The sequence below is a fragment of the Phodopus roborovskii genome, unplaced genomic scaffold (assembly GCF_943737965.1).
Source record: "Phodopus roborovskii unplaced genomic scaffold, PHOROB, whole genome shotgun sequence".
In the NCBI taxonomy this organism is placed as follows: domain Eukaryota; kingdom Metazoa; phylum Chordata; class Mammalia; order Rodentia; family Cricetidae; genus Phodopus; species Phodopus roborovskii.
In genome coordinates, this window is record NW_026126442.1 from 3,499,487 (window position 1) to 3,524,257 (window position 24,771).

A 24,771-nucleotide genomic window follows, 5' to 3' on the forward strand; every position below is an offset into this window, starting at 1 on the left:
AGCTGTGCCCATGATACCTCCACAGACAGGATCCACTGAGCTGACCTTCACTAGAAGAGGGGTGGGGAGAACTGACTTGGGAAGGTCTCCTAGAAGTTACAGCTAGTTTAGCCTTGTAGATTGATCAATGGCTGAGGAATGAACTGTGCAGGCTTGGAAAATGCCCAGTGATTTGCTAGGAGTGGAAGGTGGAGAAGGAAGGCTCAGAGCCTTCTGAGTTCTTCAGGGAGTGGTGAGCCAAGGATTCAGTTTTTCTTTTCTACATTTATGAGTATGGTTTTGCCTGCATGTATGTCTGTGCACCACATGTGTGTCTGGTGCCATCAGGAGCCAGAGGAGACTGTTCAGTCTCATGAAATGGATATAGTTGTAAGCCACCATGTGGTTGGTAGGAACTGAATTTGGGTCCTCTCCAAGAGCAGCCAGTACTCTTAACCACTGAGACATCTCTCTAGCCTCTACATTTTGTGTGTATATGTATGGGTGGGTATGCACTGTGTGTGTAGAGGTCAGAGGACAAGTTGTGGGGTTTTTTGTTGTTTTTGGTTTTTCGAGACAGGGTTTCTCTGTAGCTTTGGAGTGTGTCCTGGAACTCACTTTGTAGACCAGGCTGGCCTGGAACTCAAGAGAGCCACCTACCTTTGCCTCCTGAGTGCTGGGACTAAAGGTGTGTGCCCCCACTGCCTGGCCAGAGGGCAGGTTTTAAGAGTTGCTTCCTCCCACCACGTGGACCCTGGGATTGAATTCAGATTACCAGGCTTGGAAGCAAGCACCCTGACCCGGTGAACCATCTTACCAGCCTTTCTCATCTCCCCTAGAAAACTTCTGATCAGAACATGATAGAATCTGGCCTGGGCGCCCCCTCCCCCCCACTCACATAAACACCGTGCTGTCTGGAGCAGGCTGTCCCTCACAGCACCAAATGCTTCTATCCACTAGGAACTCCTGTATGGGGTTACCACAGGGCCAATGTCCCTAACAAAGTATAATTTTGGGTGGAAGAGATGGCATTGTAGGCAAGAGAGCTCCGGAATTCTCTAAAAGGATTCTATGGTGCTGAAGGATGATTACAAACATGTTTCACAGTATTTTTGTGGCTGCAAATCGCTGAATTGGGTTTCTTCCTTGAAAAACTTAGGGGGCATTGTGATGGCTTGGCAGGTAGATTGTTATCGTTCTGACAACCTGAGTTCAATTCCCAAAACCCACGACAAAAGCCACTCCCACCAGTTATTCCAGCATGTGTACCATGGTACTTAGGTCCCCTGCCCCCACAAAATGGATATTAAAAGTAACTTGGTTATCTTCATGAGTGGTGAGTGCCCCATTACTGGAAGTGTTGAATTTAGGACCAGCTGACTATTTTCAAGAAAGCCATGAAGGGGATGTCAGATGAATGAGGTCTTATCCAGGCCTGTATGCTATGCACTTGAATCCCTCTGAAGAACACAGTTAGAGAGAATATTCGTATTTTATTAAACAACACGTACATTAGAAAACGTCATTTAAAAATAAGGTTGTTAGTAGCCAACATGGACTGAAACCATATGCCCAAAGGAAATGATACATGAGCCTCTCAGGGTGATGGTGCCCAGAAAATAGCAGCTAGCCCCAGGTCTGAGACTGTTCTGAGGAGCCAGCCTCTGCCTAGTCCAGTCTCAGGAATCTTAAGTCCCACACTTGCTGGCCCTTGAAACAGAGGTGTCCGTCCTCCATTTCCCTCAAGGCTGGTCTGGACTAAGCCTTTTTCTTACAAAAGAAATGGCTGCTGGGGCTGGAGTATAGCTCCACGGAGTACACAGTTAGAATGTGCAGGGCCATGGGTTCTAGCCCAAGCACCATGGGAAAATAATTTGTGGTTTACCTCTGTAGTAAATTCTATAAAACCAAGAGCATCAAGACACAAGATCCCAAAGGAATATCCCTGAGAGTACTGGGGCAGCTCCTCAGCTGCCACCCACCTGGGTGTCCCTGGTCCAGCACTGTGACAGGGTACAAGAAGAGACTCTATTTCCAGATGCTAGCATATCCTGGCCTGACACAACATAGTTATTAAGGCAGTTTAATTAGCTTTGGGTCGTTTGAGCCAGGTGGCACTGGCCCACATTTTACAAACGGGGGCCACAAGTACAGAGCCTGAGGCCACACAGCTATGGGTAACTAACCTTCCACCTAGTACAAACCTCGGCGCAGAACCAGTCTTTCTGCTTTCTGCTCAAATCACAGCCTCTCCAAACAATGCCAATCCCCACTGTGAAGGGTATGAAACCTGTTTCAGAGACCATTGAAGGTAGGTTTGGCTCAAGGAAGCAGCTGAAAAAAAAAAAAAAAAAAAATGAGGCAGCTTCCACTGTGGGAGACAAGCTGTTGTGTCCACAACACAGCCCAGTGGGAACACAGAGCCAGACTGCAACACTGCTTCCATTACCTTGGGCAGTCAGCTGAGTGTACAATGGGATCACTTCCCACCTTTTAGGGATGTAAGGATCAAGTGTGTGACTATGTGTGATAACGCCTGAGCCTGATACAATCGTTAAGAGATACCTGGCTTGGCCCCTCCAGCGGTGAGGGTGGGAAAAGCTCTTGGTCTTTTGTGAATGAAGGAGATGTAGTGTCAAGTATCCATCTCCCATGTTAGCTCTGTCCTGTCAAATCAACTTTTGAGCCATTCTCAAACGTTTTCTCTTCTGGAGTAGCCCGCTACTCGCTCATCGGTTGCCTGGAAGGGTACTTGGGAGGAAAGGACACGGACATCCTTAGAAAGCAGCTGAAATGGCAGATCCTATATTTGCAGGCCTCATAGTTTTGTTTTTTTCGGGGGGGGGGGCGTGTTGCTTCTTGGGGCAGATAAGCCCGAGGAGTGAGACAGGTAAAGAGACGGTTTTCCTATTTATGCTGGGGAGCACTACGGTTTAAAGATGCAAAACTGCAACCCAACTTCTGACTGAAGAATGTTTGAAAAGACATACAGCAGCTGTGTGAGGTCAGGCTGTCAAAGAATAAGCTAGAAAAGTTGAGAAGCCAGCTAAGAGCTTCCTGGTTTGTTCTTGTACCTCTTTGTGAACCTTCTTCTAATTCCAAGAGGCCGAGCTAAGTTTCAGGTTGCTCACCCTGGCTTTAGTGTAGAAGATGAAGATGGGAGAGGATGCAGAGCAGGAGTCAAGAAACCCTCTCAGGTGCTCTGCATCGAGGTGACCTGGACAAACTGAAGAGGCTAGAGAGCAGTTGGCTCAAATGGGGACCTTTAAGGAGATGAACTGTCTCCGCCGGGAAACTTTCACCAAAACTTACTGTGTGCCTACTGTGTGCCAGGAGGTTCTAGGCGCTGCATGGTGTCCCAGACACAGGCAGCGCGGGGTTGCGTGGGCAGAACCTGTAGACTAGCCTAGGCAAGGAAGGACGCTCGCCTAGGGCAACCGGGGGATGCTGATTGCCCCCTCCCAGAGGCGCAGGGCCGGGTAGAGCGGTTCCTGGAAGGAGGCATGGAAGGTGTACAAGTGGCTCATGCCACCCGTCACATCGTAGAAGGACAGAACGCCGGCTTCGTAGTCCAGGAAGACGCCTAGCCGGTGAGGGTCGCGGCGAGGATGCAGGCGGCTTCGCTGGCAGTCATGGAAGGCCCAGTACTCCAGGTCGTAGCGCTTCACGCACCACGACTCGCGGTTGCAGCCTAGGCGGGCGGCGGCGGAGGTGCCGTGGCGCCGCATGGACGGGTAGGCCGCGCCCACCCACCAGCCCACGCCCGCCTCCTGCACGTCCACCTCCCAGTAGTGGCGTCCGGCCGCGAAGCTGTCGCGGCCCAGCACCTGCCGCAGAGAGTCGAATCGGGGCGCGGGACGCGGCCCCAGGCGGCCCAGCAGCGCGCAGCGTACGGTCAGTCCGTCCGTCGACAGACGCAGGCGAGCGTGCATGGTGTCCGGGTCCAGCGTGGGGGTGCGGGCGTCTGCGGAGACAGCGGGAGAGACTGCGGTCGGAAGGGGCGTGGCCCACGAGGCTCCGCCCACCACCTCCGACCCCGGAGCGAGAGCGCAGCCGCAGAGAGGGTCCGGAGAAGGCCACGCCCGCTTCTCCCCTTTTCCTGTCCTGATCCCGACACTGGGGTAGGCAGGGACCTAAGCTGTTGGGCCCAGGGAGAGGCAAACATAGAAGGCGTATTACGAGCTCTATACAGCTTGAGTTTGGATCGTGGAATTTGCTGCTAATTTAAAAAAAAAAAAAAAAAAAGTAAGCCAGGCGACAGTGGCACTTAGGAGGCAGAGGCAGGTAGGTCTCTAAATTTGAGGCCAGCCTGATCTACAGAGTGAGTTCCAGGACAGCCATGGGCTACACAAAGAACCTCTGTCTTAAGAAAGCAAGACCAAAAAAAAGTAATTTCACTGCAGAAGAAGGTGGAGCACGCCTTTAATCCCACCATTCGGAAGGCAGAGGCAACCGTTTTCTGAGGTCGAGGCCAACATAGTGAGGTCTATACAGCATGTTCCAGGACAGCCAGGGCTATACAAAGAAACCATGTCTCAAAAACTGAAAGAAAGATAGAAAATCCCTTAACTCTTAGGACTTGGTTGCATGTCCCTTTATCCCTTAACTTTGAGGGCTATGCTTGGTCCTAATATTGGTATCATACCTTGAATATTCTTAGGATATCTGCTTTTTAAACTTACTGGTATGTTTTTGATCCATACCAAGTGCATTTCAGTGGTGATCCTAGTTTGTGTGTTTAACTTATTTTATGGGCATGAGTATTTTTTAATGCCCAGCACTGTAACGTGCAATACTGGTACTGGCCAGAAGAAGGCGCCACATGCCACGTACTGGCGGTACTGCCTCCATGTGGGAGCTGGGAACCGACCTGGCTGTCCAGCACTAGCACAGCAAAACCTCTTAAACTCTGAGCCATCTCTACAGCCTCTGAGGCTAGGGTTTTCTAGGTTAGAAATTGGAACAGTAGCCATCCTTTTGGCATAGTAAATGAGGGATCAGGAGGGAGGCTTCTAGAAATTACAACTTGGTCTGAAGGAGGTGAAGGAACGTTTTACTTTCTCAGGAATTGTTCAGTTGTAGCCCTGGTTTTGTGTACTTGTCTTTGAATGCATTTATTTTTCAAACGTTTCTTTTAAAAATTTGTGTTCAGCTGTGGTGGTGCACACACCTTTAATCCCAGCACTCAGGAGGCAGAGGCAGGCGGATTGCTGTGAGTTGAGGCCAGCCTGGTCTACAGAGCGAGTTCCAGGACAGCCAGGGCTACACAGAGAAACCGTGTCTCAATCCTCAGTGATTACATTTTGAGAAATTACCCCTGAAGACGTGCAGAAAATAAGGCATATTTATCCACCCATTCATTTATTTAACACATTGAATAGAATTCATGGCTTAGAGCTGGGCCCATCTGACACACCTGAAACTCATGCGGACTACAGAGTGAAATCCTGTCTCAAAAAAATGAACAAACGAAATAATGAAGAATAGAGAGGAGAGTAGAATGTAACAGTAGATGTATTTTAATAGAGTTATTGTGAGCACTGGAAATAATGATGAAAATTAATGTCTGATGTGATAATTGGGTGGGGCTTTGAAAGAGCATTATTGAAATGGAGCATTGTTGCTACACTATCACTTAAAGTTACAGGAGATTATACCTTGGTGCTAATTTAAAATACCTGTTGTTGTTTTTGTTTTGTTTTGTTTTTGTGTTTTGAGATAGGGTTTTTCTGTTTAGCCCTGACTGTCCTGGAACTTGCTCTGTAGACCAGGCTGGCCTTGAACTCACATCAATCTGCCTGTCTCTGCCTCCCAAGTGAGTGCTGGGATTGAAGGCATGTGCTACCACTACCTGGCAACACAGTTTTTTTTTTTTTTAAAAAAGATTTAACTTATTTATTATGTATACAGTATTCTGCCTGTATGCATGCCTGCAGGCCAGAAGAGGTCACCAGATCTCATTATATGTGAGTCACCATGTGGTTGCTGTGATTTGAACTCAGGACCTTCTGGAAGAGCTGCCAATGCTCTTAACCTCTAAATCATCTCTCCAGCCCCTCAACACAGTATTATATATGTCTACACAGTATTTATAAATGTCTAAAAAACAATCTGTGGCAACAGTGGCTGAAGTTAGCTCAGTAAGGTGGTTGTTTTCTTTTTGTAATTTCTGATTTTCTTAACAGTGCATGTACTACACATATAATTTTTTGTCTTCCTCTTTATCTCTCATTCTCTCCCTTGCTTGTGATGATGGGAATCAAACCCAGGCATGCCTCACACCAGCAAGCACCCCATCACTGAGCTTCCTTCACCCCTACCTCCTGTAAATTTTTAGGGAAGCCAGTAAGAGATGGTTCACAATTTTCCAGTAAATGAAAACAGATTATAAAACAGTATTTATGGGTGCCCTGTTCTGGTGTGCAGGCACAATGCAGGCAGAACACTGTATACATAATACATAATCTTTAAAAAATATGTATAGCATGAACTATGTTATATGTATATTACTTATGCCCCTTAATAATAATAATAATAATAATAATAATAATAATAATAATATGCTGGGAGGTATCAGCACTTGGGAGGTAGGGGCAGGAGAATCAGGAGTTCAATGCCAGCCATGGCTATATAACAAGTTTGAGGCCAGCCTGGGCTACATGAGGCTCTGTCTCAAAGACAAAACAACACAAAGGCAAAAAACATGGGAGAATAATTATGGATACTTTCCTTTTTGTTTTTTACAGTGAATGTGTATAATTTTTTTTTCTTTTTTCTGCTCTGAATGTGTATATTTTTTAAAGCCTAATAGAAGTTATTTTTGTTTTGTCTGTTTGAGACAAGGTCCTACTGAATAAAAAGTAATAATAATTAAAAAAAAAAGGAAAGGTCATGAGTGCTCCTAGGTATGGTGGAAGAGAAGGTTTATTGTAGATAAAAGGGAGAGCATAGTCAGAGAGGCAGGGACATCTGGGAGAATCCAGAGTGAACTTGTCCTTGAGTTGGGTCAGGGAAGAGGATCATCTGACCAAGACAGGCAGCCTGGGCCAAGAGACTGGCCAAGAGAGTAAAGGATAGACCAAAAGGGCAGGTATCTACAATGGCCTGATTGTATAGGGAATTATATACGGGGGAAGGGCAGCTCAGCCCTTGAGCTGGAGTTTAGGGTAGGGGGCAGAGTATGTCAGCCATACCCTGTAACAGAGAGAGACTGAGGGATGCTGGGAGAACCTGGCAGCTAGTGTTCACTTTGATATTTTATTTATTTTTTGAATTTATTTAACTTTATTTTATGTGCATTGGTGTGAAGGTGTCAGATCTCTTGGAATTGGAGTTACAGACAGTTAATTGTGAGCTGGGAATTGATGCTGGGACTTGAACCTGGGTCCTTGGAAAAAGCAGCCAGTGTTTCTAAACCCTGAGCCATCTCTCTTCAGCTCCCTGCTTTGGTATTTTAATGGGCACCCCAGTTAGCCATTTGTCCCAGATTTGAGACCCACTATATAATAGCCCAGGCTAGCCTAGAACTTGAGCTCTTCCTTCCTGAGCCTCTGAGCACTGGGATTAAAAATTGTGTGGGCGATGGGCCTTGGTGGTTTATTTCTTTGATCCTAGTACTTGAGGGGTAGAGGCAGGTGGATCTTGAGTTCAAGAACAGCCTGTCTACAAAGTAAATTCCAGGACAGCGAGGGATACACTGAGAAACCCTGTCTCAAAAAACCAAAACGTATGAAACTACACCCAGCAAAAATGCTTTAAAAACCATTTTTTGGAAACAAGTTTCTTAACAGGAAGTGAGGAGGGGAGGCTCATTTCCTGTCCCTCCTCCACTTTTGCTCCTCACCCACCCACCCTCCCTCCCTCTCCCACTCCTGGGTCTTACATTTCAAGAAGAGTGATCTCTCCGGTGAAGGGCTCATTTTCAGCAAGGTTCCTGGCTTGGAGCTGGAGGAGCCAGACAGCTGGTAGTTTATGTCTGTAAGGAATTGCAAGTGTGAGATTTGAGCGCCTGCAGCTCGCTGGTGCAGGCAGACAGACAAACACACCAACAAACAAACCCGAGTCTTGCAACTGTCTCCCAAGAATCACGTGCAAACTTAGAAAAAGATACAAACTTTGGAGAGGGGAGGGCCACAAACACAACAGCCACTCATTGGAGGCAGCAGGGATGAGTCTCAGCAGGAAGCAGCCTTCCCAGAAAGCCAAAAGTGTGGGGGGGGGGGCAGGGGGAAGAGGGGGCTTCACGGTCTGAGTTCAGTTCCCAGCACCCATGTTGGGTGGCTCACAGCCACCTGTAACTCCAGTTTCAGGAGACCGACCACATGCCCCCTCTCCCCTCTTCAGACACTGCACTTGTGCACAAACTCACAGACAGGCAGATACATGCATGAGTTAAAAAAAAAAAAAAAGAAAGAAAGAAAGAAAGCCTGACTGTCTTGAACTGTCAATAGCATTGTAATTACCTGTCATGGTATGCTCCTTCCTCCCAAGGATCTTTAACTAATTCTTTAACTAATTAATGGTTGTTGAGGACAGAGCCATTTTCTTCAGTGGCACAGCCTTTGGCCAATGGCTATACTCCAGTAAATAACTTCTCACCCACACTCCTGTAAGTAGTTTTAACTAAACTCAATGGTGCATGAGTGAGTGTGTGCATGCGCACAAAAGCTAAAGCTGGAACTGGTTAGGCAGAGGAAGAGAATCCTTAGGAATGAGAAGGGGACAAGAGAGGGTAATGGGGGGTGGGGGACTGCAGAGATGGCTCAACCATTAAGAGCCCTGGTTGTGGACCTGTGTTAGATTCCCAGCATCCACAAGTTGGCTCACAAGGGCCTGTTCCAGAGGTTCTTATGCCGTCTTTTGACCTCGAAAGCACTGTGTATGAAGTGCAGTCATACATTCAGGCAAAGCACCCATACACACAAAAAGTAAATCTTAAAAAGAGAAGTAGTTGGTCAAATATGTTATGTGCATGTATGAAAATGTCATAATGAAACCTATTTTTTTTTTTTTTTTGATTTTTTGAGACAGAGTTTTTCTGTACTGCTTTGGAGCCTGTCCTGGAACTTGCTCTGTAGACCAGGCTGGCCTCATACTCACAGAGATCCACCTGCCTCTGCCTCCCAAGTGCTGGGATTATAGGTGTGAAACCTATTTTTATGTATAATTAATATAAGCTAATAAAGAATTCAGAAAGGTAAAATTGATCACCTACGCAAAGCCCAGCTAAGGCTGCATAGAGATCCAGTTCTCAGAAACAGCAAGAGGACCTTAGGGTCCGTGGGGACCCCTGCTTGCCCATTCCTGGATTTTGCCCATAAGGCCTCCTTCGTCACCATGGCCTGTGAGTAACATTTTGGTAGACCTTGGCGAAGGCCTTGCCCCTCTCTGAACACTAGAGTCAGTCTGTTACCCGAGTGAGAAACTTCTCACAGGGCTCTTCCCTGTCTCTGGAAAAGTTCCTTCTACTTGCTAATTTCCAGAGCCTGAGCCTTCTTATCCTGGTTATATTTTGTCACACTGACACAAGACAGTTATCTGGGAAGAGGAGCCTCAACCGAGAACACCCCAACATCAGGTTGACCTGTAGAGGAATTTGTAGGACATTTTCTTTTTTCCTTCCTTCTTCCTTTCCTTCCTTCCTTCCCTCTAACCCTTCTTCCCTCCCTCCTTCCACCTCCCTCCCTCCCTCCCCCTCCCTCCCTCCCTCCACCTCCCTCTCTCCCTCCCTTCCTTTCTGTGTATCCCTGGCTGTGTATCCCTGGCTAGGTAGATCAGGCTGGCCTTGAACTCACAGAGATCAGTCTGCCTCTGTTGTGTTGAGATTGAGGGTGTGTGCCACCATGCCTGACACTGGGGAACATTATTCTTGACTAATGATTGCTATGGAAGCACGCAGCCTGGGATATCCCTGGGCAGGTGGACCTGGGTGACATAAGAAGGCAGGCTGAGCAAGCAACAGAGTCGGGCAGTAAGCAGCATCCTCCATGGTCTCTGCATCAGTCCCTGCCTTGAGTTCCTGCCCTGGTTTCCCTCAGTGATGGATTATTCGCTATAATGTGAAATAACTCCTTCCCTCTGCAAGTTGCTTTTGATGTAGTGTTTATCACAGCAATAACAACCCCACACCCTGCCCCCCCCTCTCCTTGCTGTGCCCATTCTTGTGAGCTAACCCTTTTACAGCCCTTCAGCATGAGGTGCTCACTCTCCCTTCACCTCAGGCCCTTCCCATTTGTTCTTTCTTCTGCCTCGAGCCCGTTTCCCCAGGGCCCACGGCAGTTAGATGGAGTTGATAGAGCTAACCCTGTATGGCAGCTCCCAAGCAGGGTCTCTGTCATGCACATGTGGAAACAGACCTAGGAAACCACTGGACAAGCAGAATGACTTCAGAGCTGTGTGTCACCCGTGCTTCCTGCCCGTAGGGAATGCCCCAGGACCTTCTCAAAGAGGCCTCCTCAGTGCCCGCTATGAAATGGCTCCTCGTCTGTCTCCTCTGGCTTTATTTTGCCTCATAGCAGTTCCTGTGAGCTGAAACACATGCTATCTGCCTTGCCCTCAGAGGGCTGTGACACATGACAGGCACATGGCCAATGTTGAGAGTGAATTACCACCACAAGCTTTGTGGGCGCTTCAGGGCTGGGCCCCAAATGAGTTCTACCCTCCAGGCATTTACTATGTTTGAGGAAGGGCTCATTTGGCCATCTCATGAAGCCCCAGGCAAGTGATCAGGTGGGGGGGGGGGCTAGAACGTGTAGGGCAGAGGTGAGGTGACAGGGGAGTGAGCTGAAAGGCCTGAGTGTGGACAACTGTGTCAGCCACCTGCAGGGACCATGACTGGCCCTGGGCAGAAGAGAAGGGATAAGAGCTAGCAAGGCATTGGTGTGAGCAGACCCTAGAGGAGGTGGTGGCTGGAGAATGGCAAGCAGGACACTGGGTCAGGACAGGTGGAGGTGGCATCAGTAGTTAAGGATGGGTTGGAATGGGGCATGGTGGAATGTACCTGAAATCTACTCAAGAGACTGAGTCAGTACTGAATGGCCCAGGCCAGCCTCAGCAACTTAAATGACTCTCCTGAAATAAAAGAGAGCTGAGAAAATTAAGAAAGAAAAGAAAAAAAGAAAGAAGACAGAGAGATATATCTACCTCAGTGGCAGAGTGCTTGTTTAGCAGGCTCCAAGTATTGGGGGTGGGGGTAGGGTGGCTCTAAGCCAGGAGCTCCTAACTGCCCAGCCAGGACATCGTGTGGGAAAGGCATGACTTAAGTTATCGTCAGCTGTCTCTGCTTCTCTGGTTTATGACTGTCAAGTTGTTGGGACTGAAGTCATCAAGAGAGTCTCTAGACTGGGAAGACCTGCTCTAACAGTAGGAAATTCTCCACACTGCATAGAAAGACAACAGCGATTCAAGCATCCACACCCATCTCCCTCTGCTTCTCGGTTGCAGATGTTTTGTGACCAGCTGGCTCCAGCTCCTGCCACCTGAGTCCGTCACCATGACAGGCTACAGGTGGAGCCAAGTAAACCCTTCCTTCCTTCTGTGCTGTGTCACCAGACTCATTAGGCAACTCACTTTGCTTCAGGCGAGTGTCCATTGGTGTCTGTAAAGTGTCCCGGATGGCTTCCACAAATGTCTTAAAGAAGTTCTTGACGGGCTCGAAGGACAGGGGCACAGGGTGGCTCAGCTCCAAGGGGCTCATGTGCTGTTCCATCTCTGACTTAGTGGCTATATATGCCTGTATGGACAGGCACGGGTCAAAATGGCTCCAGGGGCTGCAAGCTCTGTCTAACCTCCAAGCACACCCAAGAAGAAACCCAGGCAGTCAGGACCCATCCTTCCTACAGTGGTCAGGATGAGCTGTGCCACAGAGCAGTGGCCTGAGATATAAGGCAAATGGGCTGCTGGTAGCCCTTTCCCTTCTTCCTCTCTCCTCCCCTTTCCCTTTCCTTCCCACAGAGTCCCTAGGATGGGCCCCTGAGCAAGGAGAAATGACCAGACCGGGACATTAAAGTCAGGCCACTGTGAGGGTCTGCCTCGGGGCAGATGCACTGAATTGAATCTTCGAAGACCTGGGTTCCACTCTGTTTCATCTTGTTTTGCTGGGACACAGTTTTGTGGAGACTAGGCTGACCTTGAACTCCTGATCCTCTTACCTCTACTTCTAAGATGCTGGGATTACAGGCCCATTTCATTGTTCCTGGCCAGACCCAGGTTCTGATCCTACCAGAGTGTGAGCTCCAGTGAGTCCTACTTCCCTTAGCCCCACATCTCATCTACCAGAAGCCTTACTGTACACCTCTAAATATTTGAGCTAAGATTCATGTGTTGGTTGGATAAGAATGGCCCCCGTAGGCTCATATATCTGAATACTTGGCCATCGAATTGTGGCACGACTTGAGAGGGATTAGGAGGCCTGGCCTTGCTGGAGTAGGTATGACCTTGTTGGAGGAAGTATGTCACTGGGGTGGCCTTTGAGGTTTTACATGCTCAAGTCAGGCCCAGTGTGTCTTATAGTCTCTTCCTGCTGCTTCTCTAACACCACGTCTGCCCACATGCTGCCATGCTTCCTGCCATGATGACAATGGGGACTAAACCTCTAAAACTGTAAGCCAGCCCCAATTAAATGCTTTCTTTTATAAGAGTTGCCAGAGTCAGCCAGGCAGTGGTGGCACACACCTTTAATACCAGGAGGAAGAGGCAGGCAGATCTTTGTGAGTTGGAGGCCAGTCTGATCTGTAGAGCTAGTTACAGGACAGCCAGGGATACACAAAGAAGCCCTGCCTCAAAAATAAAAAAAAGGGTTACCATAGTCATTTTGTCTCTTCACAGCATAAAACACTAAGACAATTCACAAAGTGCTTGCAGCTCAGGGACCCTGGGAAATGGTGCTGTTAGGACAATTTATGTGAATATATATATATATATGTATATATATATATTCATATATATATATATTCATAACTGTGTATACTTCATGACCACCTGTGTGGTGGCACTAAAGTCTAGATGCTAGCCAGGGAAATCCCTGTGTGTAAACATCATGTTCGATGCAATGACCCAGGTGCAATATGGGTAGCTGTAAGACCAGGAAGCTATCCCCCCCTCGCCATTCCCCCCCTTCCCAAGCTGTACCTGCAGCAGCTGGATGGGGTTGGGCTCCAGACTGATGACCCACACCCTGGTAGAGAAATCATCCATGACTTCAATTTGCTTCCTGCAAGACTCCGCTTGCTCCCTGTACACCTGGAGGGTGAGCTCTGTGTTCTTATCGATGAACTTTTTGGCCAGTACTTCCTCTTCATCCAGGAGTAATCTGAGTTCTGTGAATTTCTGTGTCAGCCATGCTTTACTTGAGTCTGCATAAGCCTTAAAGAAAAAAAAAAGTTCATTGTAGACAATATACTTGCCAACCAGGAAGTCTAGAACAGAGAGACACAGAATGAGTCCAGCAAGGTGGCCAGTCAAACCAAGAGGCGACTCATAAAAAAATAAAGTTTTCCTGAGCACTGGCAAATAGTTTTGAGACAGGGTTTCTCTGTGTAGCTCTGGCTATCCTGGAACTCACTATGCCAGACCTTGAACTCACAGATATTCACCTGCCTCTACCCCCTGAGTACTGGGATTAAAGTTGTATGATATAACACCTAGCTAAAGAGCCTTTTCCCTTTCCTTCCTTCCTTCCTTCCTTCCTTCCTTCCTTCCTTCCTTCCTTCGTTCCTTCCTTCTTTCCTTCCTCCCTTCTTTCTTCTTTGTCCTCCTCTTTTTTTTTTTTTTTTGTTCTTAAAAAATGTCTTTTGGGCTGGATCGGTGGCTCAGCAGTTAAAAGCTCTTCCAAAGGACCTGAGTTCAAGTCCCAGGAACCACCACATGGTGGCTCACAACCATCTATAACAGGATTCAGTGTCCACCTCTGGGAAGCAGAGGGACATGCAGACAGACCACTCATATAAATAAATAAATTTTTTAAAAAATAGATAAAAATAAATCTTTTTAAAAAAGCCTTTCTTTGTAGCCCATGTGGCCTCTAACTCCTAATACTTCCATGCCGGCTTCCTTCCTGAGTCCTGCAGGCTTGTACCATCATGCATCTTGCCTGGCTTCCTCTGTGAGCTGGGCACAGAGCACGACTGGCAGAGAGCTTGCCTAATATGCACCATGCCTTGGAGACACAGGATATGGTGGTACATCCCAAAGATGGAGGCAAGAAGATCTGAACTCAAGGTCATCATCAACTGTATAGCCAGCCTGGTCATCATGAGATCTTGTCTAATACAACAAAAACAGAACCAAAACCCTTGGGATGATACGGGAGGACCTGAGGGAGGGGAAAGAATTTGATCAAAATATATTGTATGAAAAAAATTACAAATAAAAATGTAGTAAAATCCTTTGCAAGGTGAGGGGGAAGATAGCAAGATGTCTAAAAATAAACATAGCAAAAACTGCATAAAGGCTTGGAATGTAACTCAATGGTAGAGAGCTTGGCTGACATGCAAGAGGGTTGATTCCCCAGCACTTAAAAGTATAAAATCATACTGAGAGACACAAAAAGCCTTACTACTGCTTCCTTTCTTTTATGGGGACTGGGCAGAAAATGCATTCACCTGTACAGAAGACGTCTACACTGAACCCCAAGCAAGCATCTATACATAGGGATAGTTGGTCTCAGTTTTCTACATGGCACACTCAAGTTTGCTGTTATATAAATCACGTTGTAACCACACAATGCAAAATGCATATCATTGAAAAAGGATGCAATGCTTTGTCACGCGCTGCAGGATGGATGACCCATAAAGACTCAACCCTAAGCCAGATTTAAAAAACAAAAAACAAAAAACAAATAAAACCCCACAGCTGCCTTTATGAGAAATATCTAGAAACAAGCACAGTTACAGGAAGTAGAGAAGTGGTTACCAGGGGCCAAGAGGGGACTGGGCAGTGATTGCTTAATGGCATCTCTTTCTTTTCTTCCTTTATTTATTTATTTATTTATTTATTTATTTATTTTTCTAGACAGGGTTTCTCTGTGTCACCCTGGCTGTCTGGGAACTAGCTCTGTAGTTCAGGCTGGCCTCAAACTTAATAGATTTCCTGCCTTGGCTCCCTGAGTGCTGGGATTAAAGGCGTGTGCCACCATGGCCTGATCTTTTTTTTTTTTTTTTTTTTTTTGATTAAAGAAAAACGTAGTAAATGAATGTCTGTGTGTGGGTATATACTCATGAGTATGAGTATGAGTACAGGTCAGGCACAAAGACATCAGATTTCCTGGAGTTGGAGCTCCAGGTGCTGGGACCAGAGCTCAGGTCATCTGCCACAGAGCCTTGTCTCCTGCTGTTTTCAGTTTTTATTTGTTTTTGTTATATAGGTACATATATAGGTACATATATAGGATATGTACCCTTGGCTGGCTTGGTGCTCGATAGATAGCCCAGGCTGGCCTTGAACTCATAGCTATCCTTCTGACTTTGTAACAGTTGCAGACCTTAGCACAACTGACTCCATGATGGAAATACCATTCAAGCCAAAAGACTCAAAACTAAAACAAAAGATCTGATCCATTCAAGTGCATGGTTCTGGGAAGACTCTAAATGTACTAACACTGCTTTTTAGCTTCTGAAGTTCCAATTCTGGCTAACTGAAGTATGTCAGTCAACCCAGAATGTGGTTTTTGTGCTTAAAAACTTACTCTGAGAAAGGCTGAAGTCTACACTGGGTGAAGTCTACACGGCAGTGAAGACTACACTGGGTAGTCACTGGCTGGTCAATAAAGAGTTTTTATTGTCTTAAACCCATGTCTGAGCAGTCTTCTTTGGTGGACATCCCGCCATGCCTCAGCCTCCCACATACAGAGATTATAGGCTTTGCTACCGCCACCCAGAACTGCTATTTGAGATCATGAACAAGTTCATATCTGCACACAAGGCGAATATAGACCATGCCCCAGAAAGAGCACTTGTAGAGTTAGCATTACATATGCGTATTTGACACTATGGAAGGGTATCAGGGCTGAAGAGATCAGAGGAACTGAGTTCAATTCCTGTCACCTTACAATATGGCTCACAACCCCCAGTAACTCCACTTCCAGGGGATCCATGGGCACCAGGCACACACATGTGGTGCACAGCTACACATGGAGACAAAACACCATACATGTAGAGTAAAATTTTAAATTAAAGAGTGAGAATGCCTTCATATGTTTACTTACACAATGAAAAAAAGCAGAAAACATCTGGAAAAACAAAGTCTAAACACTAGAGCCGCTCCTCATCCAAACTTTTGTAGAGCCTGCATAGCAGAGTGGGCCCTGTAAGGACCAGGCTTTCCTGTGACCAGGGTTTTTGTGTGTTTGTTTTTCTAATGCTAGTGATGAGTCTCAAGCTTTGCAGATGCCAGGCTAGCCCTTCACTACTGAGATGTGCCCTCTTCTTTTTCAAGACAAGGCCACCCCTATGTAGCCCAGGCTGGTTTCAAACACAAACCCTCTTGCCCCTGCTGCAGTTTCCAAGTAGGACTACAGGCCAGTGCCATTATACAGGTCCCCATGTGCTTTCCTGACAGGACAGCTGTGGTTGGGCAAGAGACGGGAACTGAGTTTCTGTGTGCCTCCTACTGAAGTCTTTAAGCAGTAGCTGGGTTCTGGGGCCAGCATGAGCGCCCATGGCCTTCTTTGTAACCTGGCTACTGGTGAGTCTTTATGAATGACCAAGGGAAGGGACGGAAATATGTCCCTGTCCACAGCCAGACCACACGGAATGGGACTGACTCAGTGTGATCTCAGAAAGGAGGCAGCTCGGGCCTGGTTGGTGCATGCACAGGAGGAAACACGATCCGAGGCAACGGGATGACACCAACAGGGTTCCTTATTCCTTCCAGCTGAGCTCTAAAGATCCATTTTGTCACAAAGAATGTCTCAAATAATGACATTGCCCTCCACTGTCTCTGTGGGGCAGGAGGAGCTGCTGAAGGGTCAGCAGAGGTGTGCAGAGCAAAGGACAGGATTCAGGGTGGTGGTAGGAGACGCAGGGGTGGGGTAGGCAGAGAGAGGGCGGAGGGGGAGGAGGAGAGGAGGGGGAGAGGAGAGTGCAAGTAGAGAGACAGAGGGAGGGGGGAAGAGGGGAGAGAAGAAAAGGGAAGCAGAGGAGGCAGAGGGAAGGAAAGAGAGGGAGGGGGGAGGAGGAAGGGAGACATGGAGGAGGGAGTTTGGGAGCCAATAGATAAATATACAGAGAGGAAAACAAGGAAGTTGGTTGCCAGTCTGGGACCCATAGAGTCATATCAAATAGGATCCCACACTAAACTTCAGAGTTTGGACCTGGGCTGGGTGGGGCTGGTGGAGGGTAAGCCCCTGTGGAGGCTGGTTGAGAAGAGCCTAAGGACAAGAAGCAATAAAGACCTGACCAGCCAGGAAGCCCCGATCAGGGAGCCTAAGGGATTTAATGCATGGCATGGATTCAGTGCCTGAGGTACTGGCTGTTCTCTGTCGACAGATACCTTTCTCCAGAGGTGGGGGTGAGGCTTTGAGGAGAAGGCAGGAAAGTTGCTTCTGTACACTGGGTGTGACTAGATAACCCTTCCCAGGCCATTATAGTTATAGTGTCCATGGCGGGCATAGGGAACAGTGGAGTGGCTGTGCCCAACAGTGTGATGGAGGCCAGTAGTATGATCGAGATGAGCAGCACCGCCTGGCTACATTCCTCATGTGCACATTTTCCATCTGGCAAAAGATGGCTCATGTCACCCTACATGTCCAAAGACCCACGCTCTGGTTCTATTCCTGTAGCTTTCAGGGACCATAAAGGCACAGAGCCAGGAGCAGAGGGGAGTCATTCCAGCCCCTACTGGTGACCAGGTCTGACACCAGCTTCAGGCTGCATGCTTTGGGTCCCTCTCCTGCCCTTCCTCAGATCTGTGGGCTCATGTCCTCAGACTTCCTTGGGTCAACATGGAGAGAGACGGGAGGAAAGGCAGAGGGCATGGGTGGGGGAGCAGCAGGGTGTTCCTCTCAGCGGGGTAATGTCCCAGGGTGGCTCCCACTGTGAGTTCCCCCTTCCCCTAGCTCCCACGAGAGCGAGAGTGGCTGTAGCTGTAGATTCAGCTCTGGAGGCCTTGGGCCCTGTTTGTACAGGCTGCAGGTTGGCTGGCTTCCTGTCTGAGTGCCTCCGATGGGTTCTTCTGTCTCGTCCCTGTACTGATTATGCGCTCTAACTCCAGCTGAAACCTCAGACCCTTCCTATGTTCCCAGGTGACCCAGGTGCCCCCTGCTATGTGACCCTTGATAAAGTACTGGCCTCATGTTCCATATATATCTCCCCTTCCCTTCTAGGAAAGACTCTCATGTAGAGCAGGTTCAGTTTGAACTTGTACCTGAGCATGCCTTGAGTTCTTGGGTCTCTTGCCTCTACTTCCCTAGTTCTGGGATTATAGGCATCCATCACTACCACACCTGGCTTTTTGGAGGATTGTAGGTACTGGAAACTAAACCTGGAATATGGACTAGTTGGTTGAATGCTTGCCTGGTATGCCTCAAACTCACTGGGATCTGCCTGCCTTTGCCTCCAAAGTGCTGGGATCAAAGGCATGGGGCACCACAGCCTGTCAATAAACAAAATCTTAACCAAAAAAAAAAAAAAAAAGAGACACTTGAAGTTGACTTCTGGCCCCCCTGATCACATGCATACATCTGAACACTCACCTGCACGAACACATGTGTACACACATACACATGAGGGCAACTTGGAAGACACAGGCTGGTAAAACCCTATCCCTAAACAACAGATAAAGTTCACTGCACAAAATGTGGGAGATTCAGAGAGAACAGTGTTGTGCTGTCAATGTCCAGTGCTGATAGGAGGAAACATCTAGGGCTGCATCTAGGCCGGTTACCTAGGTTACCTACCCCTGCCCACAGCAATGCTGTGGCCCTGCTGGAGAGCCACAACAAGGAAGCACACAGCCTTAAGGGTGTGGGCTGGAGATTGACTGCCCACCCCCGGGAAAGGAGTGGTGATTGGCTGCCTCACTGGCTTCTGCATAACAAACAGACTTTGGACGACCTGAACTCTATTGATCTGTTTACAATGCCCCACGGGATAGTTTCCAAACTGACTAACTTTGCTAAGTTAGGTCTCTAAATCCAGAGTAGCCCATCTGCCACTGTGGACCACCCTGCCAGTGTTCAACAGAATGCTTGTCCCATCTCACTGTAAAAACTGGGAAGAGCTGGGTGCATAGCTCAGTGGTGGAGTGCTACTCACAGTCCTAAACTTGGATCCTAGCACCCTATCTGGAAGCTCACAACCACCAGTAATTCCAGCTCCAAGTGACCTAATGCCCTATTCTGGCCTTCGTGGGCACCCAAATGCAGGTGGCAGACACAAAGACAAAGATACATACACACAAATGAAAATAAATTAAAGACATATAGAGTTTGACTGCTATGTTATTTCAAGATCTATTATCAGCTATATTAATCCTAACCATGAAGACACATGGTTCACGGACACACACAAATACACATAAATAATAATCATAATTTTAAAAACTGCTCTGCATGTAGACCCCGTGCTAGGCTGATGCAGATACTCTCAGATCCTGTGCTTGGCACTGAAGGACAGTTTTGTGTCATAGAAATGACCCTTAGCAACAGGATATTTCTCCACAGGATCTTTGTAGTTTCCTCTGACTTTAGAATTGTCTCTAAGCAAAAAAAAAAAAAAAAAAAAAAAAAAAAAAAATGTTTAAGAATTGCTCACACACACACACACACACACACACATTACAAAAAAAAGAAAACAGTTTCTGCCACTTGCTTCTCTCCCCTCTCTGACTCTCCTACCCCCTGCTGTTGCCTGGGGAACAGTTTTCTAGGTTCACTGGCCAGGTCCTTTTGAAATGATTTATGTTTTTGAGCCCAGAGCCCAGCATTTTTTAAACATCTGTTTGATTCACTATTGTTGCATGTGTGTTATGTGTGAAGATGTATGTGTGTGGATGTCAGAGGGCTGCAGGTGTGTACCACCATGCCTGGCCAGTCGTGATCCTGAAGACTGGAGGGAGGGTCACCACCCATGTGGTGAAGATCCCTAGAACACCAGGGCAGGTAGCCCCCTGACTGATAATGGCTGCTAGGGACTGGGGAGCCAGTTGTATTCTCAGAAGGCTGAGGCAGAAGAATTGTGAGTTTGAAGTAATCCTGGCCTGTGTAGTGGAGACCTCTTCTCAGTCAGTCAATCAGACAATCATCAATCAATTAATCAATCAATTGATCCTTGTGGTTAAGGTCTGTACTTCCAAATACTCAGGAGGCCAATGCAGGAGGTTCACAATTTCAATGTCAGCTTGAGAGAGATTAAGTTTGAGGCCAGTTTGGTTAGCTTAATAAGACCCTGTCTCAAAACAGAAATGTTTCCCATGCTCCTGTAAATAACCCATCACTCATATTGCTTTATGTAACCTCAGTTAAACTCATTGGTACCCACATACACATGGGATCACTAGTTGGGAATCAGTGGGAGGATGACAAGGGAGGGAAATGGGATGCGTAAGATGAAAATACATTATACACATGCCTGAGAATGTAGGAAGCCCATCATCATGTATAATTCATGTATGCCAATAATAAAATTGTTTTTAAAAGAGACTTTGCAGAGACTCCAATTTTATATAAAAAAAACTAACATTTCCAAAGCACACCCCACCCCTCAAATAAAGTCAAGAGAAGTCTGGAAATGTATAGCAAGGTGGAAATACAGTGCCTAGCATGGTCATAGCCCTGGGTTCAATCTACAGTACCAAATTAAAAGAAAGAAATAACATTGTGCCAGGCCGTGGTGGCACAGCTGGTGGTACCAGCACTGGGGAGGCACAGGCAGGGTTTGAGGCCAGCATGGTCTACAGAGTGAGTTCCAGGACAGCCAGGACTATGGAGAGAAAACCTGTCTGGAAAAACCAACCAACCAACGAAACAAACAAATAAACAACATTGTACACAAGAAGAGTATGTATCTATGGGCTATATTTGGACCCTATTTCTCATGGCCCAAACCATTCTTAAAATGGTTTGCCTACTCGGGGAGATACTGTGCTTTCCTTAAGGCAGTTTGGGGTGTGGGAGATAGGAGGGCCAGTCCCTCTGGTCTTGGCAAGGTAAGATTGAGCCCTGGCCGGTGTGGTGTTGGTGAGGTGGACATGCTGGTCTGCTGCCTGGGGAGGTGTGGGGCAGAGGCTGAGCAGACACAAAGCTGGTAAAACAGACCTTCAGGGCCACTTGCCTGCACACCTGCTTCCTTCTTGATCTTGTACTGAGATTCATAATTTCCCATTCTTTCAGAGGATGCTCTGTCAGTGCCCACGTCCCACCAGCCCTGATGCCTTTTTTTTTCTGGGGCTCTACACTAGGGATACCAAGTCCTGGGGTAAACATCTGCGCTGAGAAGGGAAGGTGGGTGCACTTGCCTGGAGCCTTTCCCCGGTGTCTTCCAAGTGGGCTATATTGTCAGCATGCTGCCGCTTCTTGGTCACCAAACACTCTGAACAGTCCTGGATAAGTTTCTATGATGGGGATTACAAGAGAAAGGAGAAAACTGTCACTTCCAAGCTCTCATCCTTGCTTTCCCCTTTATTATATTTTCTCTTTTATTATATTTTCCCCTTTATTATATTTTCCTTAGTCACAATTTGTTTATCTACGGTGTGGGGGCAGGGGCGCTGGTGCCACAGTCTGCATGTGGAAGTCAGAGGATGACTTGCAGAGTCTCACCCATCCCTGAATTCTTTTTCAGCAGAGGTACCCCAGGCTCTGAAAGTGGGTAGCTTGCCCCAGTCACGTGGCTAGGTGGGTGGTGAGCAGATTCTGACTCTCTGAGCCTTAAGCCTTTTTCCAGGATGCCACCGCCAGCCTGGATGTCTGTGTGTCTGCTTTTAGAAGGTACTATTTTTCTAAATACTTGCTTTGGGCCTTCTGCCTCCAACACTGGCTATCTCCATCTTAGCCATCTTTACAACTGGTCCATTTGGCACCTGGGCCTAACATAGGGGCAGGGGTGGAAGTCTGGACTCTGAATCAACCAGGATTACCACGGCATGGCAATTTCCAGGGGAAAGCTGGCAGGAGGAGTATGGGCTCTAGAGTACGAATAAAGCCAAGTCAGGGCCCTTGTTCTGCATCCTTGTGCCCAAAATCCATTTCCTTCACTGCAAACAGGGATGCCGTGGAGGTTAATGAGGTTCTAGTGCCTGACCAACAGCACGTGCTCAGTACAGGTCATTTTGTCTCTTTCACACCCAACAAGCCTTTGCTGCAGTGGTGAATGGCTTACTGGCAGAGGGAAGGAGGTCAGCCTTGGTCCTAGCTTCCCCATGCTCATACTGTGACATCTAAGCTAACTACTGCATAAGGTGGCTCAAGGGTACCCCAGCTTTCTAGTTTGAACCCTCCACCTCCAGCCACAGGGATTTCTTGTCTTGGGACCCCAGGAAACCTTACTTATCTTTCAAGGCCAGGTCCAACGGCATTTCCCTGGGGAAGGCTTTCTTGGCTATCTGCCTCAAGTTCCATCTTTTTTTCTGGCCCTAACTGACCACCACCTTGGACTCCTACTATGGTATTTACCACATGGCATTGTTACCGGTCTCCCCGACCAGCCAGGCAATACCAGGTAAAGGGAGGATCTGACCTATGACTCAACTCATGACACAAAGCATTCTGCCCAATGGGCGTTTGATGAATGAGATGGGCAATTGAGGGAGACACTTGGGTCACATCTCTGGAAAATAGCCTTGGATTTCAAAGTAGCAGCATCTGAGGATCATTCACAGGTAGCAAAAGGAAGGTTCTGGAAGCAGGGACATTTCTTGTGAACTGGGGACTCCAACAGCCACACTGTCCTTCCACAGGCCTGAAGTCAAGGAAGAGCATAAAGCAAGGTGCTGCCAGGCAGAGTTCAAAAGACCTCTTGGAGATAGAAATAACAAAATCAGCTTTGTGGAGACAGAAGGTTCTGCCTCATCTGCCTTCAGTTCTGAAGAGCCAGGCCCACCTTTGAGATAAGCGGTGAGCAGGACTAAGACTGGTAACACCTGGCTGGTAAGGGTGCAGTGATGTGTTTGCATAGGAGGAGGAGCCCGATTGAGACAGGAAAGATGGCCTTATTGAGTTTGCAAAGCAATACAGGCCTCCAGGCCCCAGAGAATGATCTTTTATGAACTCCAGTGTTCAGAGGCATTTCTAGGCCTTACCAGGCATACTAGAACATTTCCTTTTCTACACCCACGGCTCCAATCCGGCCTTTTGACATAGTCTGTCTATGTAACACAGGCTGGCCTTAAACTGTTTCCCTGCCTCATCTTCCCTGGTTCGGTGTGTTAGGTGAGCGTCCCTGAGCCCTAGGCTGTGTTCACTAAACCTTAGGTTTTCTTTAAGCCTTCAGAAGCGGTAAAGGACAACTGAGTACCAGCCTGAGTCTCCCAGTACCCCTAACTAATCTTTCACCGTGGCTTGGGCTACCTTTGCCCTTCCACAGGGTTCTGCCTCTGAAACTTACACGTCTACCACCTAGGGGACCTCAGGGCCCCCTTAGGTTTCCAGGTCCTAAGGTGATTGGTTTGGCAGTGAGACCTGGCTGGGCTAGCGTTCCTTCGTCCGTTATTTCTGTTGTTACTCCAATGAGCAATCTCCGCCCGCCCAGACCTGCGGTGAACGTCCCGCATCTCCCCACCTGCACGCTCGCAGCCTCCTCCTGGGCCAGGCCCACGGGGTGGCCGCGGTGGGCACCCAGCACCGGGCACAGCGCGCACACGCAACGGCCACAGCGGCGACAAAAGAGCTCAGCCAGGCGTTCGCTGTGCTCAGGACAGCGCCAGTTGCAAGCCCCGTTGGGCTCGACCGGCGCCGGCGCGCGGACTGTCTCGCTCGCCATTTGCAGCCGTAACAGCGGTCTTCTCCGCAGTGCAGCCGGATGGAGTTGCTGGAGAATCGAAACCTTGCTCGGGGCGGATCTGGCAACCCAGCTCCCAGCTGCGGGCGCCGGGGTGGGGTGGGGTGGGGTGGGGGTGGGGTGAGGGCGGTGATGACCCGTTGGGGAGCGAAGCTTGGTCCCGCCTAGTGCTGGTTACGCAGCACAGCATCCATCTACTCTTCGCCCTTAGGAGGAGGCCACCACAGACAGGAATGCAAGGACTGTCTTGGACAGTCTAACTGGTAGAAGGTGGGCTTCCCACTTGATGAGTCTGGTCTAGGGCCTTTCGGCAAACTGCCACTCCCACTTTCCCCTTTCCCTGTAGTGCTCCTTCCTTTAGGTCAGCCTTGCAAGTTTTGAACAGATTTCTGGGAAACCCCAATTAGCCCCACTCTGAAGATGCTCCGATCCCTCCTGCCCTGGTGGATGGTGAGTGGTTCACCCTTTGTTTTCAGCCTCAGGAACTTGCAGTTCTCCACTTGGAGTGTAGCTGCTGCTCACTGCCACCCATCCACTTGGTATTTCGGCTTATCTCCTCCTTCTCCGGAAGCCTCACTTTTCCAGAGTAGCCTGACCACTACACCCCATCTCGTTTAACCACGACTGATAACAAACACTTATTGCTGTTTGTCAGCAGGGGTATCTGGTCCAGACACTGGTGCTAAATTGTTATTCGCAGAACGAGTTAACAAAAGGAAATCTCCATGCATTACAATATTGAGCTTGGTGTTTTATTATTATTTTGGTTGAGGCAGGGTCTCTCACTCACTCTTTATCCAGGCTGGACTGAAATCAATTCTTGTGCCTCAGCCTTCCAAGCGCTGGAATTACAGGGGAATTA

The 24,771-nt window shown here is 48.0% G+C and overlaps 1 protein-coding gene across 1 annotated transcript; it reads right to left on the minus strand.

Moving 5' to 3' along the window:
* Positions 1-1,458: 1,458 nt before the first annotated feature.
* Trim14 (tripartite motif containing 14) lies at positions 1,459-23,910 on the minus strand. Its single transcript, XM_051187751.1, has 6 exons — positions 23,691-23,910; positions 21,430-21,525; positions 13,108-13,341; positions 11,548-11,710; positions 7,862-7,954; positions 1,459-3,943 (listed from the first exon to the last, which is right to left on the minus strand). The coding sequence occupies exons 1-6, from the start codon at positions 23,889-23,891 to the stop codon at positions 3,408-3,410; spliced, it is 1,323 nt and encodes a 440-aa protein (XP_051043708.1). The 5' UTR covers positions 23,892-23,910; the 3' UTR covers positions 1,459-3,407.
* Positions 23,911-24,771: the final 861 nt, after the last annotated feature.

Coding starts and splice junctions, on each gene's coding strand:
- Trim14 (XM_051187751.1), bottom strand. CDS start 23,891: ATGGCGAGCGAGACAGTCCGCGCGCCGGCGCCGGTCGAGCCCAACGGG. Junction 21,526..23,690: donor AGGAGGCTGCGAGCGTGCAG/GTGGGGAGATGC, acceptor TCCCCATCATAG/AAACTTATCCAGGACTGTTC. Junction 3,944..7,861: donor GAGATCACTCTTCTTGAAAT/GTAAGACCCAGG, acceptor CTGTCTCCGCAG/ACGCCCGCACCCCCACGCTG.